Below are 23,992 nucleotides of genomic sequence, written 5' to 3' on the forward strand. Positions count from 1 at the left end.
CTGCGTTTCGGTGTTGTTAGTTCTTACGTTTACGTCGGTACCTATATTTACGGGTCTACATTTTAAAGTATAGTCAGCTGCAGGGAGAGGATAGACTCCATGGACTGATTGTATGCAGGCGGAGTCACCTCTCTCTCTCTGAAACTTACTGTACTAAGCTCTTAAACTCTCTCAAGTTGTACGTCCAGAGTCGTCTTGATAAAATTGTAGCAGGTTTTAGAGACAAAGTTCCATAAATTTAAACGGATTTCCTTCTCCCTCAGATCTCTGACATCGTGGTGGGCCAAGAAGCAAACGTGACAGCCCGCGAGGCGCTGCTGAGCTGGGCGCGGCGCTCCACGGCCAAGTACCCCGGCGTGCGGGTCACGGACTTCACGTCGTCCTGGCGGGACGGACTCGCCTTCAACGCGCTCATACACAGGAACCGGCCTGATCTGATAGACTGGCGTAATATCAGGTGAGAATTAACATATGACTTACTAAGCGGAGGTAGCTGAGGGATTCAGGCTAAGAGTTATGGTTTCGAATCCTGGTTTGTGTTGAGGAAATGAACTGACTCCATCATGGTTTTCCTAGATTCTCATGTAGGTTGTAGTTTTATTCATGTCTCATAGTACCTAATTCTCGAGATAAGCCGATAGAGGAACCATTGCTAATATAGAATGGCCGCGAGATAGAAGACGAGTAGGGAGGGACCTTTTTGCAATTCCCCCCCCCCTGATATCAGTTAAATTGTAATTAGTGACAGCTAGTAAACAAGGAGATGACACCGGAAATAACTTCCGCCTTAACACACATACAGTTTGTTTATGGAACCAAATAGACTCTAACGCTTATTACTTTTCAAAAACAAATGCCCGTTTTGGGACAAAGGATCACGTATGCTCAACTGGTCCTATGCACAATCCCACATTTGCCTTCTTCAGGAGATATTATAGCGTCCGATAGCTAAAATTAGCATCGACCCAGAATCTGACATTTATCGAGTTGCACATAAACATGCACTCTATTAAGCGGTCCCGTTAGTATAGCAAGCTTTCTTCTCAGGGCTAATAAAAGCTACGAGTAATTTACTTCGTCTGAAAATGATCATTAACACATTATGACGTCAGCTCTGATATTTTATTGAAGGAACTACTTACCGTTAACTTTATTTATTGGTGTTGTTTGTATGATATGGTTTTCCCCGTGACTGCAATATTTGGTCTAAATTTTCGTAAGAAACATTATACAGGGTGCTTCCTGTAACAGGAGCAATAAATTAAACTGTAGGTTGTACTCCTGAAACTGACCAACATTTGTTCAGCAACTTTTAAAAATTATGAATCCTTTAGACTTCCTCTTTTTCATACAAAATAAATATTGCCTTCAATGTACGCTGACATCAGTGTGTTTGACGTTGCTTGTCACGATTTAAACATAACAAAATTTGCAATACATTGCGGCTTAGAATGAACTTTAAAGTGTAATAAAAATCAAAACATGAGTTATTTTCAAAAGTTGCTGAACAAATGTTGGTCAGTTTGAGGAGTACAGCCTACAGTTTAATTTATTGCTCCTGTTACAGGAAGCACTCTGTATAGTTTAACTTTTGTGTATTTAGTCATTAAGTTAGGTTTAAGTTGTTTTTATTGTACACAATTTTGCATGATCAAGTAGGTCTCAATTTTCAAACACCGAGACCATTATGTTTAATTTCATCTCATGGTTATACTATTTATATTATTGCTTACAATGACTAATATAATAAATTTTGTTCTCCAGGTCAAGGCAGGTCCGCGAGCGATTGGAGATGGCGTTCCACGTGGTCGAGAAGGAGTATGGAGTGACCAGGCTACTCGACCCCGAAGGTAATTTCATAAATCTTACTAACCAATACTTTCAGTAGGTACAAATATGTAGGATGGAGAATCTAAACATCTGGAAAAGCATTAAAATTGCGACTCTTGCATAACAGTTCTTACCAAATAAGTTATTGTTGATATTGGCGTTACTTCTGAACGAATGTGCATAAAACTTTTAGTTAAATTTGAACTGTTGCTTCTTAATGTTCTGAGATTTTATTTTACCTATATCTAACAATCAAGGTACTTAATAAAATTACACCATGAATTGCTATACGTTGCTATTTTAAGACGCTAACTAAAGGTAGCGTCCCGTTTGCCGACTGATTCGACAATCGAACGCTCTCATCCTCGAGCGACCCAGCTCTCCGCTTCCCACGCTTGAGGTCAGCTATTGACATGTCAGCGTTGCGAGCAACGTCCCGCGCTCACGACTCACATGTCAACAATTATCTCGCCGGGTTGACCGACCATTGAGGCGATGACGGGACTAAGTGTAAAAGCTCACTGATCACACGACATCGCAGCACCAAAATTAGATCGCCTCTTTCGTCGCTTGCGTTTGGACACATACTACAGCAAGACATTTTATATGCCGGGCCTTCCCCACATAGACCTTAGGTACCATCGCCCACACTGTTAACTGACAGTTCGTAAACCTTATTACAAAAGGCATAAGGTCCACCGATGGACAGTTAGTGTTGCTATTTGTACAATGTGGCCGGTTTGAGAGCCGAAATTTCCATACAAAGCGACCCATTTCCCTTATTCCCAGTTCTATCTTGGGTCGGGCCTCCACGGCGGCGCCAGGACGCTAAAAATATTGCTTTTAAAATATTACTGATGGTTTTGGTACTGATGTATTGCACAGATTTCTCCTACTCCTTAGGAGCACTAAACCAATCAAATTGTGTATGTACCATACGCTTCCCTCGTCCTTCCCACCTGTCCACCACGCGCCCCAGCCACGTATCGTAACGGTTCCGCGCCGGCGCCCGCGCCGGTGTATCGATTCATCGATCGCGATTATGGTAAACAATCGATTATGCCACGCTCCACCGCGTCCGGTTCGGAAGTGAAGGTTTAACTGGACAAAAACGACTCATGTGCGCTCTTTAATTAGTATTACACTGTTTTTATTAGATTTATGTAATGATTTGACAAATCACTTTCCGGTCGGTGCATAAAACTCTGGATTGCGTAATTTTGTTGTGGTTACAAACAATTTACGTTTGCCTTATAATATTTTATGGTATTATGTTTAGAAATGTGAAGCCTTCCTAGTGAATATGTAAGCTAAACAAATAGGTTGTTGGCTCATGGGCTATTTACGGCGGTTATGGCAAATACATATAAACTAGAAAAACATACAAAGTGCAATAAACATTTTATTACCTATATACTACCTCCAAAACAATGAACGGACGATTTCAAACAATTTCAAGACATTTAAGTGGTGGTAAAGTTAGTCAGGGTTGTCAAATTATAATTTATTTCAGTGCATTTAAATTGAAATACTATATTTTGATTAGAGAAATCCATTTAATTATAAGATTTAATCACGTCCTCACGGCGAGCAACGTGTTGATTTTATATTTATATAAATTAAATATCCTTGCAAAATAACGAGGTGTTAAGGCCTTTTAACCAGCGTGTTCACTTCTATCAGGGTATCTTTTCTCATCTTGCAAAGCTAGTAACCTCGTAACAGTCGTGACGTTTGTCATATTCGAAATATGAAGGCTCTCCTCCATACCAACTTGATATATTCCAATGAGAACCTTCCCGTTTGCTCACTGCGGGGCAACCCTGCCCTATGAGAGCTGCGCAGGAGTTTACGAGGCATTGTTTACGACCGCCTCGCATGACGTCACTCGCAAAAAACGCACCCACAACCAGTGCAAAGCATATTTGTTCCGAGTTGAAACATGTAGCCAGTGTTGGACTTGATTTATGTGAGAATGTGACATGATACATCGTCGTTACATATAGGTATTTACGTACAAACGTCACTAAAGTATTATATACTTTACATTCAAACATAGAAGTAGGTATACTTTACGTTCAAACAGAGAATGGTTATGTGATAAGACACATGCTTAGCGAAGCTAAAAATATATTTCGTTTAATTTCTAGACTAAGCCTTTACAAAAATTCAGAGCTCCTTGAAACAAATAAAAAGTTGAAAGATCTCGCCGGAAAAATAAGCAAGTAAATATTGCAATTAAATAAAAGTCCGGCAAAAAAAATAGATCAATCTTAGGCGAAGGATACGAGATATTATTTATTTATTTAAACTTTATTGCACAAATTTCCACAAAAAGAGTACAAATGTCGGACTTAACGGAGATATTGTTAAAAACGTAAACTTAGGCAACTTAGTGCTGAAATCATTGAAATTAGAGTTATGTATGCGTATACGGAACCTTCAATGCGACTCGAACTTGCAGCAGAAAATTGCTAAAACCGTAGTAAGTCGCGGCTGGGCACGTATGTGTTGGCGCTTGGCGTAAATAATCGCGCAGCCTTCCTTTGTCGGCGAGTGCTGACCGCGCAGATAACAAATCGTTTCGAATTAGTTAGTTGGGCTGGGCATTTTTCCGAAAATCGACAACCATTGTGCCTATTTTGCGTGAAACGAGGTAGCGCTACTCTAACCAGCCCAGCTCCTCCATGAAGCCTAGCAATGTTTTTAGGTTGCTAAATGCCTCTTTTAGTGTGCACGGAGTCCCTAGGTATTTGCTCCTGTATACTTCTACCTGTTTGCAGTCTAGGAGAATGTGTTTTGTTGTTTCCTCTTCTTCCATGCACGCTCTGCACATGGAGCTGTCTGTTTTACCCATATTGTGTTTGTTCAGTGTGTTATCGAATGTCGTTTCGAATTAACCACCGCGGTTAGGTGCAACTCCACGAGGCAACTTACCACACAAGAAACTTTCCCGGTTCACATGCAATAACCTGCATGCATTAATTCCAGATGTGGACACCCACGAGCCGGACGAGAAGTCCCTCATCACGTACATCTCGTCGCTGTACGAGACGTTCCCCGAGCCGGCGGCCGTGCACCCGCTGTTCGACGCGGAGTCGCAGCGCCGCGCCGCCTCCTACACCGAGCAGGCGGCCTCGCACCGCGCCTGGCTGCACGAGAACATTGCGTTACTACAGGTATGTCACCAGTCTCTAACTATTATACAATCGTGATATAATGGAGAGCTTTTCAGTCGAGTACCGTGTTTAGGCAGCGAAGCTTGCTGAGTTGCCTAAGGAAGGTACGAGATTGAAAAGCTTGATTATATCACTATTGTATACAATACTTTTTCTACGAGTCAACAAAAAAAAAAACTTAAAACTAGTAGAAGAATCATATATGTAGGTAAAAAAACCAAAAGTATACAGCTAAGATGCGCGAGCAGCCGCGATACCTTCATACTCGTACGCGACCCGGCCCCCGCGCCCCCGGCCGGTTGATCAACGACACCTTCTCGTAACTCATGATGCCCTGGTACTTGCTCCGCGCTTTCGATTGGTCAATTTCATTATAGTTGACTAAACTGTATCGAAATGAATATTATAGTTGATTTGGGGTCCCATAGTGAAAAAAGTATGCGATTTCACTTTGGTATACGAAGTCTTAATTCAAGCATTGCAGTCGACGAGTAGAAAAAATCTCTCTTAATTTCTTCTTGCTCTTGAGCCGATTGAGCGCCCGTCTGCACGAGAGCGTTGCTGCAGTATGTCAACCGACTCGATGGGACCTTTAATGAGCGACCTGGCCTCGTAGACATGCCAATCGCTAACGCTCCGTAGCGATTGAAACGCGACTGTCATTGTCACACTAACATGGAAGAGCGATAGAGAGAAACCAAGCGATTCGATGGCGAAGCGCAACCGATTGTCATCTTGTTACCTATAATCTATTTCAGTGCTTGAATCCGCCAGCACATTGCTGCTGGAAGTAGAAGTATACCTGGCTGCTTAACAAAGGTGTTCACAAGATGCGTCAATGATTGGAGTTTTCTCAAACATTGTTGTGTTTTATAACGACTACAGTCAGTATATACTTCAATGGTAAAGAGCGTGAAAGCGTATGCAGAGCATTTTGGGAAACCGCTTAGCTCTACAGTCCGATCACGCAGGAGATAACCGCACCATTCGATTATTCATATGGGTATCAAATCTTATGCTAAATGGCTAATGATGAAAGTGATATCAACGAGTTATCGTGACGAATGACTGATATATTCTTGTGTTCTCCAGGACCGTGCTTTCCCGTCAACTTTGATCGAGATGAAGAAGCTGCTCAGCGAGAGCACGCGGTTCCGAAGCGAAGAGGTGCCCATCAGGCAGCGGGAGAAGCAGAAGTTGTTCCACCAGTATAGGGAGTTAGAGGTTCGTTTTATATCCACGCCTCTCTTGCAGTGATTGTTATTTTCAGATGGCGTTTATGAAAGACTGAGAGGCCAACTCTTGAAAAAGTATCCGACCGGCTTATGTGGTAATCAGTTGTCAATTTGCACAGAACACAAACAGTATCAGGGGCATTCCACGAGAATGTCGCTTACGTAACGACATTATTCTAATACTTGTGAAAATGCTGAGTAAGCTATATTGGGTCTGTTAATATTTCACGACTTGGCTAAGAAATTGGCAGTATATTCTAGAACTTTAGGGATTTGATTAAGGTAGCTGCCATACAAGGCGAAAAGCGTTACGTAAGCGACATTCTCGTGGAATGCCCCATCAAAGGAGTGTTTGATACACTACAAAATCAACGTTCAATGAAAGATTTTCAATCATATATATCACTAGCGACCCGCCCCGGCTTCGCACGGGTTAACAAATTATACATAAACCTTCCTCTTGAATCACTCTATCGATTAAAAAAAAGCGGCCAAGTGCGAGTCGGACTCGCCCATGAAGGGTTCCGTATTTAGGCGATTTAAGACGTATAAAAAAAAACTACTTACTAGATCTCGTTCAAACCAATTTTCGGTGGAAGTTTACATGGTAATGTACATCATATATTTTTTTTAGTTTTATCATTCTCTTATTTTAGAAGTTACAGGGGGGGGGGACACACATTTTACCACTTTGGAAGTGTCTCTCGCGCAAACTATTCAGTTTAGAAAAAAATGATATTAGAAACCTCAATATCATTTTTGAAGACCTATCCATAGATACCCCACACGTATGGGTTTGATGAAAAAAACATTTTTGAGTTTCAGTTCGAAGTATGGGGAACCCCAAAAATTTATTGTTTTTTTTCCATTTTTGTGTGAAAATCTTAATGCGGTTCACAGAATACATCTACTTACCAAGTTTCAACAGTATAGTTCTTATAGTTTCGGAGAAAAGTGGCTGTGACATACGGACGGACAGACAGACGGACAGACGGACAGACAGACAGACAGACATGACGAATCTATAAGGGTTCCGTTTTTTGCCATTTGGCTACGGAACCCTAAAAAACCGGCTAAGTGCTAGTCGGACTCGCGCACGGAGGGTTCCGCACCATCAACAAAAAATAGAGCAAAACAAGCAAAAACAAACAAGCAAAAAAACGGTCACCCATCCAAATACTGACCCCGCCCGACGTTGCTTAACTTCGGTCAAAAGTCACGTTTGTTGTATGGGAGCCCCACTTAAATCTTTATTTTATTCTGTTTTTAGTATTTGTTGTTATAGCGGCAACAGAAATACATCATCTGTGAAAATTTCAACTGTCTAGCTATCACGGTTCGTGAGATACAGCCTGGTGACAGACGGACGGACGGACTGACAGCGGAGTCTTAGTAATAGGGTCCCGTTTTTACCCTTTGGGTACGGAACCCTAAAAACGCATCAAAATCCGTTGCGTAGTTTTAAAGATCTAAGCATACATACAGAAAGACAGACAGACAGCGGGAAGCGACTATGTTTTATACTATGTAGTGATAATGAACTTGTAAAATATTGACCACAGTATAACGTCAGTACCGTTGTGATTGCAGAAATACTTCGAGTCGGTGGGAGAGTGCGACATAGAGCCGACGCTCCGGCCGGAGGCGCTGGAGCAGGCTTGGGCGCGGCTGCTGATGGCGCAGCAGGAGCGCGAGCGAGACCTCGCCGACGAGATCCGCCGCCTGGAGCGCCTGCAGCGCCGGGCGGAGAAGCTGCACAGGTAACACTCATAACTTCTGCATCTGGTTTAGCCTTCAGATATTAGATATGCCTCCTTAAGAGCCAACAGGAGCTAAGATTTTAATATTTTAGGTAAATATACCCGTCTCGCTAACGGAAGCGGCTCCTAAAACTAGTGCGATAAAGACAAGGCGAAAAATCCTGCGTAAAAAATATCAAAAATCGAGGTTTCGTACTCGACTATTGCCTCCTCCAAAACTTAACCAATCGTAACCAAATTTGGAAATCTAAATGATTATGACATTATCTGTGTCGGACCGTTTTGCTTTTTTGACTAATTGATGTCAGTTTTGAATAGCACGCCTCTCATTACGGCATAGTCAATTAGGCCATTTTGGCCATTTTTGAAGGGCTCTAGCGCCTTAAAAAACAAAAATATCAAAAAAAGCAAAACGGTCCGACACAGATATTGACAATATTAATCTGTGTTGAAAAAATCATTGCTCTAGCATCAAAACCCACGGAGGAAACAGTCGAGTACATTTGTATGGAGAAATGACCACTCCTGTTGGCTCTTAAGATCGGTTTTCCTAGGATAGCGGTGCCGTCTTATAGCGGCCGTCTCCATACTAAATAATACGGCTAAATATGGATGTCGTAGTATTTGTATGGAGACGGCCGCTATATGACGGCACCGCTTTCGGAGGAAACCAAAGCTTTAGTGTGTTTGCAACCAATTTTTTTTTCTCCAATAAATAAATAGGCATATAATGATATTACAAAACGTCTTTCTATTGAGTGGAGAAAAAATACAGACTGCACGATTAGATGGGGATGGATGCCTAATAGTGTTTAATTATTTCGAAGAAGTTTCATAGGTTACATTTAAGCTTTATATAGGAACTAGCGACCCGCCCCGGCTTCGCACGGGTTAACAAATTATACATAAACCTTGAATCACTCTATTAAAAAAAAATCTCATCAAAATCCGTTGCGTAGTTTTAAAGATCTAAGCAAACAGACAGACAGACAGACAGGGAAGCGACTTTGTTTTATACTATGTAGTGATTTACCGATAGCAGCGCTTCTATAGCCTGTCACTTGTCCAACTGGTGCAGAGTTACTTTAGACGAATAATGATCGGTTCTTGACTTTTTGTAGTTTCTCTACCAATTTACTACTGTTTATAAAGTGTCATTCAATAGAACTTGCGAACTATGTAAACAAAAGTTACTAGTAAATTGACATTCAGTGTCAATTTTAGTATGGCAGTTTGTTTACATAGTTAGCAAGTTCTATTGAATGACATTTTAATCTTTTCCTTATATCCACATAAATCATCGACCATCCATTTATTGTCGTTTCTAATATGTCTTGTATATTTTTGCAGAGACATAAAACAAACAGAAGCCGGCCTCGACAGCGTGGAGCGTCACATCGAGAGTGAGATCCGGCGCGTGGAGCGCGGCGTGCACCCCGCCGAGGCCAAGATGGCGGCCGAGCAGATCGAACAAGAACTCAGGACCATGGAAAACACCATCCATGAGATGTTCCAGGACGCGCAGGCGCTCAAGGAGGGCCGGTACCCGCAGGCCTCGGATCTGCAGCGACGGTGAGCTTGCCACTGTTACCTACTCAGGAAAACATCTCAATGCAGACTTGCCTGTTTTCTTACCCAAAAAATAGTTGAATTATCTTTCTTGTGTGTTTAGTATGCAGCTATAGACTAGGAATCCTCTAGACGGAGTTTAGAGCAATTATTTCATGAAACCGATGATGCCAAAAATACTTGGTCCGTTCAAAGACACGGACGTAACACAAAGACACTGACTCGAAAATGGAGTAAAACTACCGTGTATTTGTGGCAGAGGGAGTAGCGCTACTAAGGTCAGTCTGGACGATGTCTTCTGTGATGCAGTCAGACCAAACAATGCGAAAGCTACATTTTCTGGTCCTATCGCGGAGAAAGACGTGAATCCTCCTAGTGTGCACAACTGTATACAGTGTCTAGTAATCCCTTAGCGATTTTTACATGTAGCCAAGGCATTCGGTCTCAGCCTGCTGTGATAATCCTGAAGACACGGGTGGAGCTAGGGTTGCCAGATCGAAAGGCGCTGTTATCGGGAAAAAATATCAATTATTCGGGATTTTGGGCCTTAAGTCGGGAAAATAAACCATTCAAATTAAATTAATTGTATTAAAAACAACGATATTTTACATTATTGGCACTACGTCAGCTGCTCTGTCCAATCTCGCCACGCGCGCCCCGCGCGCGCGCTGACGGGCTCGACGCGGGTCGCTGGTTCGTTCGACGACAGTTCAGAACTTGAAATTATTGTTTTATAACGTGATGCTCTTTTTCGGGACAATTTTCACTTTGTCGGGAATCGGGAACACATCCTAAAAATCGGGAGAATCCCGCCGAATCCCGACCATCTGGCAACCCTAGGTGGAGCTTACAGAAATGAATAGCCATAACTGATTTTGAATGCTTGTTACTCCAGCGTCCAACAAATCCACGACCGCTGGCTGAGCGCGCGGCAGGCGTTCACCGGGCGGCTGCTGCCGCGCCTGTCGTCCGTGCGCCTGCCCGTGCAGCACACCACCGTGCGCCGCGAGACGCGCACCGTGCTGGAGACGCGCGTGCACGACGCCGACCCGCTGTTCCAGCACCTGCAGGACGCCACCAAGTGGTGCAAGGAACGCCTGGTCAGTGCTCACCCACTTCACAAGTTCACTAACTTTAGGTTAATCGACCAGTTGACGACTAATATGCGTAAACTCATTTGATCCTGCGAATCATGATATGAAAGAGGTGCTAGTTCTGTCAGACTAATTTTAAACCTTACAGCGATAAGATAAGGTGTAATTATGCCACATACTGGAAGACGTGTAGAAGCCGAATCTGTGCATTTCTGTCACCTTCTTTTGATGTGTCAGGTGTTTTTAGACATGACTTTTCTGATATCTTATAGGTGACTTTAAACTCCAGTTATTCTTGTATTTTTAAAACCTTTGAAGTTATTCCTCAAGTAGATATTTAAATAAAAGAAGGATACTAAACCCTTGTTGGTTTTCTCATTGCAGAAGAAACTCCACGAAGCAGAGTACGGGTCGGACCTGCCCGGCGTGCAGCACGAGCTCGACAAGCACCAGCGCGAGCACAAGACCATCGACCAGTTCCATTCCAAGGCATGTATCCAGCTTGGCTAGAAATTGTTAAATGTAAACCTTATTTCAAGGAAATAAGTTCCAGTGCTAAGAAACGACAATGAACGTTTGTGGATTTCCAGGTGGAGCAGTGCGTGCACAACCGCGCCAAGTTCTCCGGCGAGGAGCTGACGCTCTACAACCAGCACCTCAACCAGCTGCAGAAGCTCTACGCTGAGCTGCTCTCTACCAGCACCAAACGGTCATTATGAACACTTTATTGTTTTTTTAATGATGTAGTAGGAAGCGGTTATTAACGCCCGCAACATCAGAAGGGTTGTAAGAGCGTTTCCAGCCTTTAAGATGGGAGCACGCTCTTTTTTTGAAGGTTTGAAGGACGTATCGGTCCGGAAATATCATATTCCGGCGTTGAAGTGTCTACCATCTAGTGGACTAACTTGAAAACTCAAACTTGTCATTGGCACTAAAGCTTTGGATTCCTCCGAAAACGGTGCCGTCATATGACGGCCGTCATATAGCGGCCGCAAAAGACAGCCGTCTTTACGGTGGCGACATGTGGAAAGTACCACGGCGTCATAACACACCGTCATCCACCAAGGTCAAAGCGGCAAATTTGAAAAATGTAGGCGCGAAGGGATAACGTCCCATAGAAAATTTGAATTTCGCGCCTTTTCCTACTGACAAAATTTGCTTGATCATCTATAATTTACTTGGAGGATGAAATATCATCAAAAGAGGAAAATAATCGTGGTACGGAATCATTTATTCAAATCTCGTGTCATTTATTCAAAATGGCGTTACCGCTATCTAATAAAACGTTCACGAAACTATCGACACCGTCATGACGGCCGTCATCTTACGTTACGTTGAGAATCAACGTAACGTAACGCCGTCTAGGAAACCGCGCCATCTTGTTTACATAGACAACGTTCTAGTGACGTCAGTCAACGCTATATAGCGGCCGTAATATGACGGCACCGTTTTCGGAGGAATCCAAAGCTTTAGACAACGGGGCTTTGGTGTTGCCAACTATGATTCACACACGCTCTCGGTAATGAAAAGGCAATACAGGCTAGATGAAATATATACTTGCTTGAGTGTCCCAACATGAACCATATTGTGTATACTTGCAGTATGTCTGACCTGGACGCGCTGCAGGAGTTCCTGCAGAGCGCCACGGCCGAGCTGAACTGGCTCAACGAGAAGGAGCAGGTTGAGCTGTCGCGCGACTGGGCCGACCCGCACATCAACCTGCCCGCCGTGCAGCACTACTATGAGGTACTACACCATATCCAACCTTCCAACCAAAAACGACCTTAATGTCTTGCATTTAGAGTTGTAATTTGACTCTTATTTCGGATACGTTATCTTAATAGTAGTTTGCCCCGAAAAAAGACCTCACTAGAACATTGTAGACACAGTTAACCATAAGTGAACCTTATGGCAATGGTGTAAGGTCTAGCAATAATCAGTTAACCTTTTCGACGCCGTGTCAAACACAAAAGCTGTCACTCAGACGCCACGTCACCGAAGTGTCAAAACTGAAATATGAACGTTATGCATATGCACCTAGGTCTATGTTGCTCTGTGGTCTATGACCGATTAATCCGTCTTTGGCGTTGGACCTGCGGTGCGTATATATCGGTCATTGGCGTCCAAAAGGTTAAGTGTGTTGTTGTAAAACCTCAGCTTGATTTCGAACAGACAATAAGTCAAGAATACTGTATGTTGATATACCACAAATAAGATGAACCTGACTAAAATAGGCATGTAATGAAACATAATCTTACCCGAGATTTTAGATAAGATGAAGCATGTTTGACTAGATAAATAGTGTTATTTTGTCTCGTACTGTCCGAATGTCCCGTTTCAATTATCAAGTACCTATCTTAGTAAATTTTGTAGAAATTAAACTAGATGGCCAATTATTTTGTAGATTTTACTGCTCACTTGCATCAGCTAAAAGCTACTTTTACTCGTCGTTTCTTCATCCTAAAGTGTAACTTCGAGTTGAACATGCTTGCCCTAGCCTTTGTAACTGAGCGCTAAAATTATGAATGAAATATCCATAAGACTATGTTGTTGTACCATTTATTTGAAAATATGTTTACGAAATTCCGTTTTCAATCCTTGCAAGCATTCCTTCGGAGAAGATAGCGAGGTTTGTTCATTTGTTTTAATTTAATTTACTCCTCAGTTGCCTTTATATTTTCACGCTTGTTAACGCTTAAATAAATTTAAGTGTTATGCGGATATAAATAAGGTTCGTTTTGCAGCAACTGATGTCATCGCTGGAGAAGAGAGAGCTCCAGTTCAGCAACGTGATCGACCGCGGGGAGGCGTTGATCGCTCAACACCACCCGGCGATGAAAACGATCGAAGCGCACTTGCAGGTACAATTTCAACTTTATTTGTAGTGGCATATAGAGTCTATTTTAGACTATCACTTACATTTTGTTACCTTAGGAAGTCGCCTGTCTTCAGTTCCCAAGGGGTTCCAGTCTAACGACTCTCTAGTTAGGTGATACAACATTAAGGGTCGGTTGCACGAAACTTTTCGTCATCGTTAAAGAGTTCGCTAAATTTTTTGTATGGAAAGTTTCATAGTAAACCGCCCGGCGCGCCGCCGGGCGATGTTGATCAGTCTGTCAAGTGCGGATGGTGCAACTGGCTCTAACCCTTTGAACGCTACGCTTATCGTACGCGGGTCGCGTCATCGTGAATCTTATGGGAATGCATAAAGGTTGATATTAGGCTGTAGCCGCGCGCGTAAGTTGATGTCTTTGGCGATCAAGGGGTTAAGCAAAATTTGTAATAAATTGCGATGTATTTGACGTTTATGTTTGATATGACAGGTGATGCAGTCGCAATGGGCGTGGGTGTTACAGCTGACGCTGTGTCTCGAGACCCACTTGAAGCACACCACGCAATACCACAACTTCTTCGAGGAGGTCAAGGAGGCCGAGAAATGGATACAGAAGTAAGTAGTTCACAGAGTTCTTTAGCATTACCAAGAGAGGTTACACACAAGTTTTTAAAATAAAATATGTGTCTTTGTCGGTTTTCAATAAAGACCGCCGTGTGGTGCTTTTGGCATTTACCAAAATATGTTTCGGAATTTAAGTTGCGCCACGCACAATCAACGAATGGGGATGGCCGGTCCATGTATTTTACAGATGCTAGCATAAGTTTTACCTGTTAATCCTACGAATAGTATTAAATTCTTGTGTTTTTTTGTTTAATTTGTTCTTTTAAGCCAAATCCAATAGAACACGACTAGAGACAGATAAAACTTATGCTGGCGCCATTTATAAAAAGCTATAACAGTTTCCAATCCCATGGATCAGCGTTAAATATGATGGCGGTAGCTGTCATCTTATATCTGTGAGACATATTACTAATAGTATCTTCAATTTATTTATTTATTTATTACTATTCGGAGATCCAACAGCTGGTAACATGTCAATAGGTTTTATAAGTGTGATACAAAAAGCCAATTACAGGTTCTCACCAGTAAATACAGATTAACAAAAACAATTGGTGGTTAGCACTATTGCATTTATGAATTCGTATCAACTACTAAAAGAGAAAAAGAAGATTCAAAAGAAATAAAGAAACAACACAGCACAATGAAATTTCAATAAGCCATGCTCATTTATTATCCGGCCTCATAAATGTTCTACAATTATTGATTTACAATTTTCCTCCACAGACGCGAAGAAGCTCTAAACTCGACATTCTCGCAATCGGAGTTCACCCTCGACCAGGGCGAGCGTTTACTTAAGGGCATGCAGGAGCTCCGCGAGGAGCTGAACTCCCACGGCGGCGTCGTGTCGCGGCTGGTCGAAGAGGCCCAGGCCGTGAGGCCGGTCAAACAGCGGCGGGCGCCTATCACCAGGCCGCTCAGGGCCGAGACTGTGTGCGCTTACAAACATGCCAACGTAAGTAGAATGAGTTTGTATTCCTAATTTTCTGGTTTCCTAGGATAGCGGTGCCATCATATAGCGGCCGTCTCCATACATATTTAGCCGTATTATTTAGTATGGAGACGGCCGCTATATGACGGCACCACTATCCTAGGAAAACCGATCTTTAGAGAATGAAAATCAAAATTCTATTAGAAGATATGAACGATCTAGAAATGCTTACATACCTGATGACTGTGTTGCATCACTTGTGCGCTAGCGCTGTATATGTGTAGTTATTGTAATTGTGTGCACTATGCGCTAGTTTTCTGCAAAGAGGCGCAATCGTTGCGTGTTTTCTAGATGTCAGCGGTCGGCGCATCTTAAGAATCAACGATGTCAAGTAAAGTAACGGCAGGGTCGCCATGTAGGGTTTAAGATACGAATCCGTATAAGCTAACTTTGCACAGACTTTGACCGAACAAAGTGTGAAAATGTAAAATTAAATATTATAGTAGTTTATGTGACTGTACATAATAAAGGGCATTAAACACGAGTGTGGGTTTAAGAAACGAACGAAGTGAGTTTCTTAAAAGGATCACACGAGTGTTGTAATGCCTAATTATGTACAGTTACATACACTACTTTATCTATCCACATATCATAAGCCTTCATGATGCATTCAGGAGCCGCATATTATGACCGGCATCGCGGTGTTGTTCAGGGCCACTAACAATAATTATTAGTAAAATAAAACAGAAAACAAATGCGAAAATGAAGAAATTTTAAGATTTAGAACAATAATTATTATTTACCTACAGTTTGGATGGTGCAATTATTATAATTCACTTGCCCAGCTCGGACAGAAGTATATTCCTTTGTATTGTTTCCTTGACTTAGCTGGTAATAAGTCATTTATAACGTTAGTTGCTTTGTCACGGATATCAGGAGGCGTCGCCGAAATATCTATATCATCTTGATCGCTCATTTAATGGTTTAAATTCAACAAATTGAACAATTTTATGCAACAAAACAAATTTTAGCCTGTAATGGCAGTATTGAAAAGTTTTCTGGCAGCTGTCATAGTTTTTTTTTTAATTCAGAGACAAACTAGAGTCGGCCCCAACTATCATATCGTTCGATATCTTACTTACGTGCGACATTTGTCAAATTTGTTTGAAAATTAACAATTCATTCCGAACTAAACGTCATCTCGACTGATATTAGAATAGAGGTCAAATCAAATTTCTTTGTTTTTCAAAGATGTTCGAAATTTGAATGCATAATATTATCGAAATCGATGTTATTATTTAGCAATAATAACATTGTTACAGATAAGAAATTTGTTCTAACAAAACAGTATATTTTTATGGTGGTCATAATGTGTGGTTCTTGGACGCATCATGGAGGGTTTATGATATTTGGGTAGATAAAATTGATATTATCCACAATTTGACATTAAATTCTACGCAGCGTTAGCTCGCTCCGACTGTACACACAGTACGTACAGATCATGCAGTTAACAATATTCGAATGTCGATGTATGACGTGTATGCTAACGATGCCGATGTCCTCCGTCAGATCGCGATCGAGAAGGGCTCGGCCGTGACGGTGGTGGACAACTCGGGGCGGTCGCGCTGGCTGGTGCGGCTGGGCGGCGCGGGCACAGAGGTGCAGCTGCCAGGCGCCGTGGTGGCGCTGCCGCCGCCCTGCGCGCTCGCCACCGAGGCTGCGCAGCGGCTCAGGAACGCATACGACAGAGTAAGTTTCAAGCATTTTACCACTTTGGAAGTGTCTCTCGCGCAAACTGTTCAGTTTTGAAAAAAATTATATTAGAAACCTCAATATCATTTTTGAAGACCTATCCAATAGATATCCCACACGTGTGGGTTTGATGAAAAAAAAATCTGATTTCAGTTCTAAGTACCCCCAAAATTTATAGTTTTTTTTTCTATTTTTGTATGAAAATCTTAATGCGGTTCACAGAATACATCTACTTACCAAGTTTCAATAGTATAGTTCTTATAGTTTCGGAAAAAAGTGGCTGTGACATACGGACGGACAGACAGACGGACAGACAAACAGACATGACGAATCCATAAGGGTTCCGTTTTTTGCCATTTGGCTACGGAACCCTAATAATACAACGACAATTTTTATAAATGAAACTAATGAAATTTAATATAATTTAATCCATAGGTACAAACTTAACAATAACATCAGTCGCTTTTAGCCATACAAGAGATGCACTTTACCGTTTTATTTCATACTTCCCTTTGTCTCGTAGTTCTCATTTACAGTTATGTATACTCTATACTATACATGTTGTATGGTAGTACAGTGTTGTTAATGTGGTGGTTGTGGACACAGGTGATCCAGCTGTGGCAGCGCAAGCAACTGCGCATGCGGCAGAACATGATCTTCGCCACCATCAAGGTGGTCAAGGGCTGGGACTTCCCGCAGGTAAGATTGAGATGTTATCGTAGTGTTATGACTTATTAAATTGCAATTTAGCACATTCACTGCGGGATGGGGTCGAAAGACCCCGTGCAAAGTATGCGTGTCACTTATGTAAGTGATATGACTAAAGTGTTTGACTGATATAATATTTAAAACCTTCGCGATTTGAACACATATTAACTCACATTTATAGACGGGTCTAACGCGAACTTTTGACGGTAAAGTTCGCGTTAGACCCGTCTATAAATGTGAGTTAATATGTTTGACTGATACTTTTGAATTTTGTAATTTGGATGTACATTTAACGGAGCCTCGTATTTCTGGTTGAATCATCAAGAACTTATAACAGTTCAATATAGCAGCTATCAACTGGCAACTCGTATACATATTTGCAAAGTACCACCCCACACTAGCGTCTTTTGAGCGCCGGCGCTTAATCAGTTTTGTGGGATATACTGGCGCTGCGCAGCGACAACTTTGCATCGAGCAGTAGCCAAAAGTTTACTAGACATCGACGCTCGCTAGTGTAAGTTAACCCTAAGAAATAAGACTACGAATAGTTGAGAATATTTATCTTATACCTTATATATATTAAACGAGCAATTCTTGTTTCTTTTTTTATATTTATATCTATATTTCGGGGATCTCGGAAAGGGCTCTAACGTTTTCGATTAAATTGGCTACCTGGGAGTTTTCGGGGACGAAAAATCGATCTAGCTAGGTCTTATATTTAGGAAAACGCGCATTTTTGAGTTTTTATATGTTTTCCGAGCAAAGCTCGGTCTCCCAGATATTAAAAACTAATCGTAATACGTGTATGTATGTCAGTTCGTGGCCATGGGCGCGGAGCAGCGGCAGGCGATCCGTCGCGCGCTGAACGAGGACGCGGAGAAGCTGCTGGGCGAGGGCGACCCCGCCGACCCGCAGCTGCGCCGCCTGCGCCGAGAAATCGACGACGTCAACCGCCTGTTCGACGAGTTCGAGCGCCGCGCCAGGGCTGAAGGTACGTGATACAGTCCAGGGATAGAGAAACTACGGCCTGTGGGCAGGATCCGGCGAGCTAGCCTGCCAATACGACACACAAAACAGCCAAATTTCATACCGTCCTGAGACCTGTTAGTGACCCTTCCAAAAATTTGGAGACCTCTGTGATATACGAACAACGAGCTAAAGTACTATTACGTAATCATTTGATGAATGTGTCATTACAATTATAAAATTGTAAACCATGTAGCAACCATGTTTGCTTATCTTATGCTTTCATGATTGCTACTTGATTCATTTAACCTTTCAAGTCTTAAGCATTTATAGTAGGTACTGATTCTGTCAATCAATGCAATTCACTGAAGAAAGTCATTTTAGCGATAAGTAGATATTATTATAGACAATAGTAATAAATATCCCGAGTCGTCGAGAGATAATTGAATTGAAACCGAGTAGCAATTAATCAATTTTATTTTATTACCAAGACGCATATCAATTGAATAATTGTAGGACAGTTGGTTTGTTTTCTTACCATATTTAGGGCACAACTGTTGCTTAAAACCTTGGGTTTTTATGACTGAAAATCATACCGTTTAACAATTTGAACATACTTGTCAATATCAGTACTTATAGAATTGCTATGATGATTTTCTGCAGCATTTTATTATGTTTGATATTGCTATATCAAACATAATAAAAAAAAAACGTTTTTTTATAAAGTTTCGTCAATCATTAGTTAACCTCTATTTCTAATATTTTTTATGATATTTTTGTCGAAAATTGTAAACTAAAATTCATCCTTCAGTGAACTCTGATCGGTTTTTAAACGGTTCCTAAATTCAATTCCTTTCTCAGTAGTTTATTATTGATCTGTCAAAGTCTGGGCTATTATCTATTAACTTGAATGTCCGGCCTTGCGGCATTAGTAGTTGTCCTTATGGGCGGCACTGTTGCGTGCGATAGCGAGTGACGGACTGATAGCGTAATTACAGCGTGGGTGGATGCACCTTAACGCTTTACTTTTAGTCCGTCTTGATACTTGCTCTGTAGATGTATAACTACAGGATCAGTTAACTCATTATATGAATGCTCGTATAATGAGTGGTATACGGGCTCATTTATGAGACCAGAAAATACTAAGAAGAGAAGAACTCTATGTCACTGTATGTGTATGCGACTCTTATGTCTATGTACTCTATGTCATAGGCATAGGTGAATATAGAGCGCGTGCTTGACAGTACATAATTTAAAACTATAACCATTTGCACTTGAATTTTAAGGGGACGTTGATGTGCACGTATCAGCTTTAAGCTGTCTGTGCATTCACATATAATAATATAGTAATAATAATATTTTATTTAGAAAATAAAAGCTGCCTTAGAGGCAGAGCAAATGGCAGTGAGCGACTGATGTTATAAAATGGTTTATTAAAGTTAAGGACGACGAGAAAGAGAAAGTGGAAGGATATATTTAACCCATTTTGAACCACAAATCCTTTCTTACAAGTATCAAACTCTGTCGGTGCAGCTGTCAATGTTGAGGTCACAAACTCACAAACGACAGTAGCGTACGTCCTACGGGAGCCCGCCGCAATTAGTCCGTACTACGGGGACGAGTCCGATTGACGCTAGACGCGTTCTCCTTTCGAAACCAGGGCCGTTCATTGCTTTAAATTACGCCCTTTTATTGGTTAAAAGTAGTGTGAGTTAAGCTACTGCACGCTCTGTTTTGATGTGTATTAATATTAATATTACATTTCTCAGCGGTTAATTTAAATTGCATTGAATAAGTAATTTCCAACAACAACATCAACAATCAAAAGTGATGAAAACGACATTTTGTGCCATATTGTGAACGCAATAGAGGACATCAAAAATGAAGAAAATAAAAGGAATATTCTCGAGAGGAAAGAATGGTAAATATTCCAGAATAATTCTAACATTATGGCCAAAATGACTATGACAACAATGTAAACATTTTGGGACAAAAAGATGTGCTATAATTCCTTATTTGTCTATTTACTTTTACTTCTCGATTGTTAATATTTTATCATGTAAACAAATTCACCTGCGCGCGCGCGCAAGCTAAAATAACAACAAATCACAATTATAATTTTTGTTCTATGGTGCAACAACAAAATTGATCGATCGGCTTTAGAGATAACTGGGAACATTCATTCGTGTGCACTGACTAACAGCCTATAAAATAGAGTTTATAATCATACCAATTAATTATAAAGATCACAGGTATTCATAAAATGTTTATTCTGGCATGAGCTGTCAAGCTGTGCGAGCTTTGATATTATCAGATATTATCTAATTATAGAACCGATGTGCACCAATTGCCCGTATTCAAGCAAAATTATTATTAAGATATGTAGTGAATAAGGCGCTACTTCCTTAATAATGAAATACGAAATCGATCTTATCAACAACCGATCACTAGCCCGAACACTTTACATATAATTAATACAGGTGGATTCATGACCTGGCATATACTAATCAGTCAATATTTTCTTAAATGTTCGACGCCTAACTTGTAAATCCAGATATAAAACAAACAAATACAGTATTAGAGTCTTATCTTAAGGCCTGTCTATCAGTAGTCACATTGTTTATATTCGGGGTAAACTCAAATGACTAAAACCTGACCGGCTAGCATAACCTGCGTTCTCACGCCCGAGTGCATACGTGAAGTGTAGAGTCTGTATGAGTCGCGTGCGAGAACGCAGCTCATGCTAGCAAGTGTGTACTGTCTAAACCTATGGTCTAATGGCGTTATTCATAAACGGCTGCTAACTTAATCAGTTGATGATCGTCGTTTGTCCCTATCTGTCGTTATGCCATAGAGAGGGACAAACGATGATCATCAGCTGATAAACTTAACAGCCGTTTATGGATAACGCCGTAAATAACTATTCATAACAAGTCAAAAAGTTGCAAATGTGAATGTGGAGACGGGCTCGGTCCCGTCACCAATAAAAATTTGACAACAATTTAAATAATGCAATTACACCGACGCCCGATATTGACCTTCAGCGTGTTTTCAACTGCCTCCCCAGGTCATGTTATTGTGGCCCGCTTCTTGTGGAGTGCCATCACCGTTATATATAGTCAATGAGTAACACAATCGGACGAAAGGATCTATGAATGCAATCATGATAAATGACAGTAGTTATGAAGATGTTATCGCACTCCTTGTTGACCTAGGCTCATATAACTTGAAAAAAAAAAGCTATATCAATGTGGCTAATTCCGTCATAGGGCCTATTCCGTCCACTAGCGTTTTTCTCGAGCAACGAACAAAATTGATAATGTCATCGACAAAACAGCGATTGCTTTTAGTTAGTTTAGAAGTAGCGATTGAAAATCAAAGAAATACTATTTGCTCGTAGAGTTATGTCAATATTTATTGCCTAATAGGATTGCTTCTTATCATACTTCTACTAAAAATAACTCACATTCTCGAAACAGTCACGAGAAAAACGACTTATAAGCTTGTGTTTCGAGCTAATTTGGCATCTTTTGGACTCTAATAAAAATCAACCAAACCAAAGATAACGACTTCTTGAGAATAACAGGGCGCCTACACGAGACGACAGTGACATCACGGTTGTCATTGCTCAATTGCAAGGGCAATTTTAGGTGTCGGGCGGCGGCGATCGGCACGTAGGTGACCGCCTGTCCAAAACATTTCCTGTGTATAAAGACAATTTTGGAGATCGTTTTGTTTTGATGTGTACATTTTTGGCAATTCATATTTTCAAACACGGATCAGAATGGTATTATCGTATCAGTATGATGTGTACATTTTTGGCAATTCATATTTTCAAACACTGATCAGAATGGTATTATCGTATCAGTATGATGCAAAACTTTAGTTATATATATATTATCGAAGCCAAAGCCCAAGATAGTAGTTGCAGTCAGCCGTTCATTATCATAGCAATTAAATGAATCGAATATAGTATTGCTATAGCTCTATATTTTTATACATCGTTAAAAAACAAAATGTTCTTAACTCACTATAATATGCGAATGAGTAAATAACTGAGTTTAACCTCCATCTTTAAGGCCAAGTATAAAATGATCCTGATGTTGGGCGGCAATTTTCAATCACACGCCCAGAATTCATCCGCTCACTAGACTCGATCGCTGACACACGGTTTCAATGTTTCAGAGAGTAGTGACAGTGTTTAGGGCGAGGAGTTTTGAACGCACGTGGTGTGACTATATGCTGTCAGGTGATTTATGGAAATATGCAGTTTTGTCATAGTGTATTATTTTGATATTACAGTGTAGGTTGAAATTTAGTGTCATTACCCGACTAATTTTGTTTGAAGTATACGTTGGGTAACTAGGTAATCGCCTAATAGGAATTCAGATTGTTAAACGTAACTTCTCATGATGATGTTGCAGAACACTTGGTGTAGGTAATAGTGTCATCGTATGTGTCAATTTTCTTGTGTAGTTTGTTATTTACAAAAATGTGCCACAGAATCACTTGGTGGACCAGTAAAAAGATTTATAGTGATTATCATTAATGCCTAAATCAGGGTTTCTACATCTTTAATTGTAGGTAATTTAGAGTAGTAATTTTATACTTTCATTTTCATGTTTAATTCTCGCTTAATAAACCACTAAACAGTCATTCACGTTTCCAGAGGAGAGCAAGAATGCCGCGCGCATCTTCACCGAACAATCGTCCTCCCTGCTGGAGCGGCTGGAGGTGCTGGAGCGGCAGCTGCACGAGCGCATCGCGAGCCACATCCCGCGCGACCTGGACTCGCTCGAGCACCTCGTGCTACAGCACAAGGACTGGGAGAGCTCCGTGCTCGCGCTCACCAGCCACGTCGAGGAGGTGCAGGCCACCTTCAGAGGTAAGCCACGATACACTGCTGGAGCGGCTGGAGGTGCTGGAGCGGCAGCTGCACGAGCGTATCGCGAGCCACATCCCGCGCGACCTGGACTCGCTCGAGCACCTCGTGCTGCAGCACAAGGACTGGGAGAGCTCCGTGCTCGCGCTCACCAGCCACGTCGAGGAGGTGCAGGCCACCTTCAGAGGTAAGCCACGATACACTGCTGGAGCGGCTGGAGGTGCTGGAGCGGCAGCTGCACGAGCGTATCGCGAGCCACATCCCGCGCGACCTGGACTCGCTCGAGCACCTCGTGCTGCAGCACAAGGACTGGGAGAGCTCCGTGCTCGCGCTCACCAGCCACGTTGAGGAGGTGCAGGCCACCTTCAGAGGTAAGCCACGATACACTGCTGGAGCGGCTGGAGGTGCTGGAGCGGCAGCTGCACGAGCGTATCGCGAGCCACATCCCGCGCGACCTGGACTCGCTCGAGCACCTCGTGCTGCAGCACAAGGACTGGGAGAGCTCCGTGCTCGCGCTCACCAGCCACGTCGAGGAGGTGCAGGCCACCTTCAGAGGTAAGCCACGATACACTGCTGGAGCGGCTGGAGGTGCTGGAGCGGCAGCTGCACGAGCGCATCGCGAGCCACATCCC

The 23,992-nt window shown here is 41.9% G+C and overlaps 1 protein-coding gene across 1 annotated transcript in view; it reads left to right on the forward strand.

The window, feature by feature from the left end:
• The window catches only part of LOC134658039 (dystonin), a 241,097-nt gene that overhangs the window by 105,316 nt on the left and 111,789 nt on the right, over nt 1-23,992 (forward strand). Inside the window, exons 6-22 of the mRNA XM_063513646.1 lie at nt 264-457; nt 1,765-1,850; nt 4,822-5,009; nt 6,102-6,233; nt 7,835-8,004; nt 9,355-9,576; nt 10,469-10,673; nt 11,052-11,156; nt 11,258-11,376; nt 12,269-12,413; nt 13,412-13,528; nt 13,991-14,115; nt 14,848-15,076; nt 16,622-16,801; nt 17,411-17,503; nt 18,329-18,503; nt 23,148-23,363. Coding sequence (XP_063369716.1) covers nt 264-457; nt 1,765-1,850; nt 4,822-5,009; nt 6,102-6,233; nt 7,835-8,004; nt 9,355-9,576; nt 10,469-10,673; nt 11,052-11,156; nt 11,258-11,376; nt 12,269-12,413; nt 13,412-13,528; nt 13,991-14,115; nt 14,848-15,076; nt 16,622-16,801; nt 17,411-17,503; nt 18,329-18,503; nt 23,148-23,363 — 2,701 coding nt within the window. The remainder of the gene's footprint in view (nt 1-263; nt 458-1,764; nt 1,851-4,821; nt 5,010-6,101; nt 6,234-7,834; nt 8,005-9,354; nt 9,577-10,468; nt 10,674-11,051; nt 11,157-11,257; nt 11,377-12,268; nt 12,414-13,411; nt 13,529-13,990; nt 14,116-14,847; nt 15,077-16,621; nt 16,802-17,410; nt 17,504-18,328; nt 18,504-23,147; nt 23,364-23,992) is intronic.

This window comes from Cydia amplana, chromosome 21, assembly GCF_948474715.1.
Source record: "Cydia amplana chromosome 21, ilCydAmpl1.1, whole genome shotgun sequence".
In the NCBI taxonomy this organism is placed as follows: Eukaryota; Metazoa; Arthropoda; class Insecta; order Lepidoptera; family Tortricidae; genus Cydia; species Cydia amplana.